The following is a 9,755-nucleotide window of genomic DNA, read 5'->3' as shown; positions in this document are numbered from 1 at the left end:
CAGATGGTTCAGAAAGTCAAGCATCCTTGTTAACTGGTGCTAGAGCAGCTACAAGAGCTTCAGCTAATGCTGGAACTTCAGTTACCACATGAGACATTTGGAGCTAGAGTTTTTTCGGGTTACTCAGGCTCTGGAGCTGCAGATGGGTCTTGAAAATCAGGCCAGTCCCTCTGGCACCCTGACAATACCTGGCACCCTCCCAGGCCTGATCACCATAGAGAAAAGTTTCCAGGCTGTGGTTCACTTTGGGAATAGAGCCCAGAGTGAATGTGCCTGGAGACATGGACTCTACACTGACAGAGAAAGGGACACTTGAGCAACCACAGGAACAGATTGACCCAGCAGCTATTTTAGAGCTTCCACTTATCTCTGGCAATCATTACAGAACATTCTGGAAATTATTTTGTTTGTAATTATGCCTTGGTTTCTGAACTAGGTCTGCAAAACAAAACAAAACAAAAGACAGTGGAAGACCTGAGTGCCCCAGGGTGAAGATACTGAATGGAAAAACACACACACACACACACACACACACACACACACACACACACAAACACACACACACAGACACACACACAGACAGACACACACACAGACACACACACAGACACACACACAGACACACACACAGACACACACACAAACACACACACAGACACACACACAAACACACACAGACACACACACAAACACACACAGACATACACACACAAACACACACACAGACATACACACACAAACACACACAGACACACAGACATACAGACAGACAGACACACACACAAACGCACAAACACACACACAGACACACACACAGACAGACAGACACACACACAGACACACACACACACGCACACACACAGACAGACAGACACACACACAAACACACAAACACACACACACACACACACACACACACACACACACACACACACACACACACACACACACACACACAGGTCTGGAGCTCTTGATGCCAAGAAGGAGGTGGGAAGGAAAGATGAGTAGGACTTGACACCAAAAGACTAGGGAAGCTTCAGCTAGAAAATCTGGGCTTTTACTTGTATCTCTGATGTCTAGGTCCTTAATACTCTGTTGAGACATTAATGTGGATCCATTTTGTTACTCCATTGAAGGAGAAAACGACTACAGCCTCAGATGCACATTTGTTCACCATCCCCAACTGTCCCAAGCTGCCTCAAGCAGAGTAGATACGTCCAGGGTGGGACATTATAAATGTTCAGATGACTTTTGGAGGATATCTCAGCAACAGGAGAGAGGGAGTAGAGACAGACCAGGGTCTGGTACTCCATCACTCAAACTTTCATACAATGTCCACAAGTTTCTCCAGGCTAGAGTACATGCAAGAATCAAAATATTTTTGCAGCAGGAGATTTTGTTCTTAGTTGTACACACTTTGCTACTTTTACTGTTTCCTGGGACCTCTGAAAAAAACTTTCCAAGTGCTCAACTCAGAAGACATTCATATACATACAGAACTAAATAGACTCAGTAAGTTAGAAGAACATGTGGTTATATGCTTGCATCAATAAATATTAAAGAACACATAAATATGGGAATTAAAAGGATGGTTGTATGGGGAGAGGGCAAGGGTTAGAGTCATATATGCCGCTAAGGAACTATGCGTTTCTGAAAAGACAACCACTATTTAAAAAAGAAATTGCATGTTGCAACATTTTGTATGATTTCTGTAATTTTTTGCACATTTGAAACCACTCTGAAAGCTAAATTGAATTAGAAAGCATGATAAGTAAGTCCCATTTCTATGACCTAGCATTTATTATTGAGTTTCTAGTTTGGAGTCATGAACTCAGGCTCAGAAATGCTAGAGAGTGATCTCTGTATGAGTTCACAATTGCTTAATACAACAACCTTTGACTTATTGTTACAATATCTCTTTCTTCCTCTCAGTAGTTAGTTTTGAAATGATTGGGCTGTTAATGATTTCTTTGCACTGTACTATAAATGTTAGCTCTCAAGATTAGCTAGAAGCTGTACAGGTGGCTAAAGGTGGAGTCCTAACAGCACCTACAAAGAGCTCTTTGCCATGTCAGACTACCTTTGGTTTGAAGGAATACCTTTCCCTTCATTAGGGTATGAAAAAGAAATACTTGAAGAAATCGGTGATAAGTTTGAGGTTAGAGATGAAGACACAGTCATATTGACTTATCCCAAATCAGGTAAGGACTGTTAGTAAGAATGATCTTGAACTGTATGATGAAGGTTGGGACTTTGATCCTCATTAACTTAGGCAATGAGTGGAGTGTTCTGTATATCAGATGCTTAAAATGCTTTGTGGGTAAGGAGAGCTGTGTGTCAGCACATTTACACCAAGAGAAAGACTTCTAGCCTGCTATGTGTGGTTGAAGAATCAGTTAAGGCAAGAGAGAAATGTTGCCTTACCCTCTCTTAGGATTAGTTGGGGGTAGGAGGGTGTGTGGAGGAAATGGTAGGAGGGGAGGGAGTGGGATTTTGGGTTGGTTTTTTTTTTTAAAAAAAACTATAATAATTTTTTAAGAAAAAAGAAAGAAAAAAGAGAGCAATGACAATGGAGCCTAAGGCAGACTCTGGCGTTGTTGTGTCTCTGTGTGGAAGAGTGAGTGAAAGAGGGAGAATGATGAGAATAAACAAAGAAGTAACATCAAGGAAAAAGTCATGGATATAAGAATATGTGGTGGAGAGTAAAATGTCACGTAGAGAATCATCATGGTTCTTGTTCAGGTTGTAGAAAGAGTCTCAAACTCAAGGAACCAAAAATGACTTTTGGGGAAGGGATGTTTGCTGGGTGGAAGAAGCATTGACCATTAGGAAAGTAATAGGTTGCTGACAAGGAACGTGCAGTAACTTGGAAAGTGAAGGACACTGGAATTCAGGATAAAGATTCAGACAATAGCCCAGGGAAGAAAGGTAGATAAATATCCACTGACAAATGAGCATGCAAACATGGATAGAGTGTGTGTGTTAAATAGACAAGAGGGCATTTATTTACCTTAAGGACAAGCAGTACTCATAGACACACTGCAGGATGGATGTATCTCAAGGGCATTGTATTAAAAGAAGGGAGCTCGTCTGGATTTTTTTCTAGCTAGCTTGAACAGATTTTATAACTTCATCCCCGTGAAATATCTGGGATATTCAAATTCACTCCACCACAATGTAAACTGATGATGCCCTGGACTGCTGGGGATGTTCAGGAGGCAGGTGAAGTATACTGAGTATAACCTCAGTTTTTCCAAGTGAAGCATTGGGGATGTGCTAGATAAATATACTTTGTGCTAACACCATGTAGACATTGTCAACACCACAGGTCTGTGTACTTGGAAACAGCTGCACTGTAAATAGTGTGATTGTATATTCTACTTGACGCTATTTAACAAATAATGTTGAAATTACTGACCACCAATTTTCATTCTTGTTCAGGAACTAACTGGCTGATTGAGATTGTCTGCTTGATTCAGACCAAGGGGAATCCCAAGTGGATTCAATCTAGGCCCGTCTGGGAACGCTCACCCTGGGTAGAGACTCAAATAGGATACCAAACTTTAATCAATCAGGAAGGACCACGCTTCATCAGCTCTCATCTTCCCTTCCATCTTTTCCCCAAGTCTTTCTTCAGTTCCAAGGCTAAGGTCAGTAACCAGTGATTGAGAAATGCTTGATCAAATGCTCATTGAACTTATTCTACCATGACAGACCCTGGAGCTCTTGTTTAAATGGACTCTGATTTTGTAGGTTGAGGGAGGAAAGCTGGGATTCTCATGCACTAGGTGATATTGATGTGTTTCCTCCTCAGACTAAATCAAAGTACCATGATGTCAATCACAACACAGTGATTCTGGCAGATATATGACAGAAAGTGGAACAACATATTAGACAATCAAGGAACTACATATACAGGCCAAATAGAGTTAAAATTTTAGTATACAGTAGATATTACTGTTTTGCTGTCACCAAAGTAATTAATTAATTAATTAGCTAATCTTGATTCTATAAATACCCCATGCACAGTGGGTGAATTACCCAACACAGACTACCTCATAGGTAAAACAGCATGAACAGGCATCTAAACATGTAGATGTTCAACAGTTATGGCTCATCTGTATCCACTGCATCTTGCTGGGTCTTGCTGTCCATTGAGATCCGTAACCACAGGAATCACCCATGTTCCTGATAAAGGAACTACAGAAAGGATCAGAAATATTCATAGCTTCTTGTTAGTAAGAACGTTTACTGGAAGTCCCTCCACCACAGAACTTAACATTATTTTATGCTTAAACTTCAAAGACACTATTAGAAGAACTATCTCTCTTAAAAATATTACATTTAAGTTATGACCATTCAAAAATATGTGTTTGTGTCTTATCTGAATTTGGCAATCTCTTGACTGGAGAAATTGAGGCATAAAGAGATAAATTCTAGAATAATGTCACAAAGGCATTGGTTCAAAATATAAGTATCCTTTTATTAAATTTATTTACTTTTAACTTATTTATTTTATTTTTGAGATTACAATTTAATTATATACAACACTCCTCCATCCCTTTCCTCCACACTCACTTATATAGCCCTCCTTTTCCAGATTTATGGTCTCTTTTTCATTGATTGTTAGTATATGTATATTTATACATATATACATATTTATAAATACTTAAGTACCATCAGCTCTGTCTGTACAATGTTCCTTGTCTGTATGTTTTCTGGGATGAGGATTCAGCATTATGTGACCAATAGTTATGCTTTTCCAAAAGGAAATTGTTTTCTCTGACTCTCTTCATTTCTTAGTTTCTTGTAGGTCTTTGTTTTCACCATTGTGTAATGGCACATTGGCTTTAAGCTCTGCACCATGATTGTTTTGAGGGCTATATTAGGTAGTTATACTTAAAAAAAAAACAAAGAGTTTGTCATATCAAAGATTGATTGAGCACAGTACTCAATATTCTGTGTAGATAAGATGCTCTTTCACATCAGATGGATAATCTTTTACACTGTGAGATATTGTTTTTTACAAGTATAGAATCAATGTTGGATTTTTCTTAATGTTTTTGTTTTTTTCAGTAATAGTGACCTCAGTCATTTTGCTGTTATGTATTTGTAAATCAAATTAAAATCTGAAAGAGGATCTTGACTATATTGTACTTAAGTATGGTTTTTACAAACAAAATTAATAAATGTTTTTAGAAGCTTCATGATATTTAATTGACATTTCATATAAATTGTTCCAGATAAAAGTGGAGAATGACTATATTAACCATCATGTACATGTTTTTCCATTTTAGATGATCTATGTCATTAGAAATCCCAGAGATGTTCTGGTGTCTGGTTATTTTTTCTTCCATAAGACAAACCTTATTAAGAATCCAGAGTCTTTGACAAATTATTTTGAATGGTTCCTCAAAGGAAATGGTGAGTGTCTATTAAATATAGGAGTTGCTAGTCATTTATTTCATTTTATTACTTTAAAAAATATCAATCCAAATTTCCACTTCCTCTCCTCCTCCCACTTCCCTTCCAGTCCTCCACACATCCTTCTCCCATCCCCCTCAAATATTAAGAGATAATAAGGCACCCTGACCTGTGGAAGGTCCAAGGCCCTCCCCACTACATCCAGGTTGAACAAGGTATACATCCAAAGAGAAAAGGATCCCAAAAAGCCAGTACATACAGTATAGAGACAAATCCCAGTGCCATTGTCATTGGCCCCTCAGTATGCCACAACTGTCAACCACATTCAGAGGGACTAGGTTGATCCCATGTTCATTCATTGCCAGTTCAGTTGGAGTTGGTGAGCTCCCATTAGCTCAGGCACATTGTCTTGGGCGAACCCCTCATGGTCTTGACTTCCTTGCTCATATTCTCCCTCCTTCCACTCTTCACCTGGACCTTGAGTGCTCAGTCCAATGCTCTGATGCGGGTCTCTGTCTCTGTTTCTGTTGTTGGATGAAGGTTCTATGATGATGTTTAAGATAATCAGTCTGACTACAAGGCAAGGCCAGTTGCCTCTCTATTGCTTAGGGTCTTAGCTGGGATCATCCTTGTGGATTTTGGGGAATTTTTCTAGAGCCAGGTTTCTTGCTAACCCCAAAATGGCTCCCTCAATCAAGATATCTCTTTTCTTGCTCTCATATCTGTCCTTCCTCCATCTCAACTATTCCATTCCCTCAAGCTCTCCCCAACATTCCACTTCTTCCCTCTTCTTCCCCTTCTTCCCTTCCTTTACTCCCTGCTCTCATTCTCCCAAATTTTGTCAGGCAATCTTGTTTGCTTCCAATTTCCAGGTGGATCTATATATGTTTTTCTTTGGGTTTACCTTATTACTTAGCTTCTCTAGGATCATGAACTATAGGCTCAATGTCCTGTGTTTATGGCTAATGTCTGCTAATGAGTGAGTTCATACCATATTCATATTTTTGGGTCTGTGTTATCTCACTCAGAATAGTGTTTTCTAATTCCATCCATTTACATATAAAATTCAAGATGTCATTGGTTTTTTTTTTTTTTTTTACCACTGAGTAGTATTCTAATGTGTAGATTGCCACACTTTCTTTATCTGTTCTTCCACTGAGGAGCATCTAGGTTGTATCCAGGTTCTGGCTATTACAAATTGTGTTGCTATGAACACAGCTGAACAAATGATTTTGTAGTAGGATTGAGCAATCTTTGGGTATATTCCCAAGAGTGGTATTGCTGGATCATGAGGTAGGTTGACTCCCAATTTTCTGAGAAACTACCACATTGATTTCCAAAGTGGTTCTACAAGTTTGTATTCCCACCAGCAAAGAATGAGTGCCCCCTTATTTCACATCCTCTCCAGCAAAGGCTATCATTGGTGTTTTTATTTTAGCCATTCTGACAGGTGTAAGATGGTATCTCAGAGTTGCTTTGATTTGCATTTCCCTGATTGCTAAGGAAGTTGAACATGTCCTTAAGTATTATTGGATCATTTGTAATTCTTCTGTTGAGAATTCTCTGTTCAGTTTAGTACCCCATTTTTAATTGGGTTATTTAAAATTTTAATATCTAATTTATTGAGTTCTTTATATATTTTGGAGATCAGTCCTTTGTCTGATGTGGGGTTGGTGAACAGCTTCTCCCATTCAGTAGGTTCCCTTTTTGTCTTATTCACTGTGTCCTTTGCTGTACAGAAGCTTCTCAGTTTCAGGAGGGCCCATTTATTCATTGTTGCCTTTGTTGTCTGTGCTACTAGGGTTATACTTAGGAAGTGGTCTCCTGGGCCCATGCATTGAAAGCTACTTCCCAATTTCTTCTCTATCAGGTTCAGTGTGTTCAGATTTATATTGAGGTCTTTAATGCATTTGGACTTGAGTTTTGTGCATGGTGATAGATATGGATCTATTTTCATTCTTCTACAGGTTGACATCCAGTTAGGCCAGCACCATTTGTTAAAGATGCTTTCTTTCTTCCATTGTATAATTTTAGCTTCTTTGTCAAAAATCAGGTGTTCATAGGTGTGTGGATTAATATCCTGGTCTTCAATTCTATCCCATTGGTCAATGTCTCTGTTTTTATGCCAATACCAAGCTGTTTTCATTATTGTAGCTCTGTAATAGAGCTTGATGTCAGGGATGGTAATGCCTCCGGAAGTACTTTTATTGTATAGGGATGTTTTGGCAATCCTAGGTTTTTTGTTTTTCCATATAAAGTTGATTATTGTTTTCTCAAGGTCTGTGAAGAATTTTGTTGCGATTTTGATGGGGATTGCATTGAATCTATAGATTGCCTTTGGTAGAATTGCCATTTTTTACTATGTTGATCCTACCCATCCAAGAGCATGGGAGATCTTTCCATTTTTTTGTTGTCTTCTTCAATTTCTTTCTCCAAAGACATAAAATTCTTGTCAAATAGGTCTTTCACTTCCTTGGTTAGTGTTACCCCAAGATACTTTATGCTATTTATGGCTATTGTGAAAGGTGATGTTTCTCTGATTTCCCTCTCAGTTTCTTTATCCTTTGTGTATAGAAGGGCTACTAATGTTTTTGAGTTGATCTTGTATCCTGCCACAGCACTGAAGGTATTTATCATCTGTAGGAGTTCTCTGGTAGAGTTTTTGGGGTCACTATCATATCATCTGCAAATAACGAAAGTTTGACTTCTTCCTTTCCAACTTGAATCCCCTTGATCTCCTTATGTTGTCTTATTGCTCTTGCTAGAACTTCAAGAACTATGTTAAAGAGATATACAGATAATGGACAGCCTTGTCTTGTTCCTGATTTTAATGGAATTGCTTTGAGTTTCTCTCCATTCAATTTGATGTTAGCTGTTGGCTTGTTGTATATTACTCTTATTATATTTAGATATGATCCTTGTATCCCTTGTTTCTCTAATACCTTTATCATGAAGGGGTGTTCAATTTTGTCAAATGCTTTTTTGGCATCTAATAAAAATGATCGTATGTTTTTTCTTTCAGTTTATTTATATGATGGATTACATTGATAGATTTTGATATGTTATACCAGCTCTGCATCTCTGGGATGAAGCCTACTTGTTTATAATGTATTTTTTTTATGTGTACTTGAAATCGGTTTGCCAGTATTTTATTGAGAACTTTTGCATTGATGTTCATGAGTGAGATTGGTCTGTAATTCTCTTTCTTGGTTGAGTCTTTGTGCAGTTTTTGTATCAGGGTAACTATAGCTTCATAAAACATGTTTGGCAATGACCCTTCTCTTTCTATTATGTGGAACACATTGAGGAGAATAGGTATTAGCTCTTCTTAAATCCCAGGGCTCAAAGACAATTTTTTTTTTTTTTTGGTTTTTCGAGACAGGGTTTCTCTGCAGCTTTTTTAGAGCCTGTCCTGGAACCTCAAAGACAATTTTAAAGACAAGATAAGATATAGTTTTGGCTGGTCTTGAACTCTCTATATAGTCAGGGGTGACCTTGAAGTTCTGCCCCTCCTGCATCCACCTCTTGAGCTCTAGGACTACAAGCACCTACTACCATGTTCTGTTTATTAAATACTGGAACTCAAAACCACAATGTCATGCATGTTATCTAACTTGGTTACATCCACAGTCTTTAGTATATTCTGTAATCTTCAGTTGGCTCCATCATATTCCTCAAAACACAAAAAATATGTGGCTCCCAGACTTATAACCATCTTAAAACTGATGGTGTAGACTTTCTGTTCTCACACATCACTGCATAACAGGGTACGGGCACAGCTTGTCCCATGAAACACCATTCTGGCATCATTTGGAGAGTCTGGTCTTTCCAGTACTAAGGCAGGTGTTATCTTATGTGGTGAATAAATTAGAAATGACCCACATATAAAATGGCATTTGAACACTTGTTTTCCAGTTGATGGCAGTTTCAAATTTATGAGGCACAACCTTCCAGGAGGTGATATATTATTGAGTGTGGGATTTGAGAGGAAATAAATTCTTTTTCAATTTGCTCATTTACTTTATATCATGACCTCAATTTTCCCTCTCTCTTCTAATTCCATTCCCTTTTCCTACCTATCTCCCTACTCTACCTCCCAATTCACTTCTTCTCTGTTCAGAAAGTGACAGGCCTTAACATGGGTGTCAACACAGAATGACATAGCATGTTGAGGTAGGACTAAACTTCTCACCTTATATTAAGGCTGAGCAAGGCAACCTACTATGAGGAATACGTTCCTAAATGTCAGCCAAAGCAATAAGGACAGGCCCCAACTTCTACAACTAGGAATCCAAGTAAATCAAGCTACACAGTGTCAAACATATAGTGGC

The 9,755-nt window shown here is 38.4% G+C and overlaps 1 protein-coding gene across 1 annotated transcript in view; it reads left to right on the top strand.

Moving 5' to 3' along the window:
* Positions 1-1,996: 1,996 nt before the first annotated feature.
* LOC119820499 (sulfotransferase 2A1-like) overlaps positions 1,997-9,755 on the top strand; it is a 58,735-nt gene continuing 50,976 nt past the window's right edge. The window contains exons 1-3 of the mRNA XM_038338890.1: positions 1,997-2,201; positions 3,442-3,650; positions 5,298-5,424. Of these exons, the coding sequence (XP_038194818.1) occupies positions 2,069-2,201; positions 3,442-3,650; positions 5,298-5,424 (469 nt within the window). The 5' untranslated portion in view covers positions 1,997-2,068. The remainder of the gene's footprint in view (positions 2,202-3,441; positions 3,651-5,297; positions 5,425-9,755) is intronic.

This window comes from Arvicola amphibius, chromosome 8 (genome assembly GCF_903992535.2).
Source record: "Arvicola amphibius chromosome 8, mArvAmp1.2, whole genome shotgun sequence".
NCBI classification, from domain to species: domain Eukaryota; kingdom Metazoa; phylum Chordata; class Mammalia; order Rodentia; family Cricetidae; genus Arvicola; species Arvicola amphibius.
This window is presented reverse-complemented; position numbering and strand designations above follow the sequence as displayed.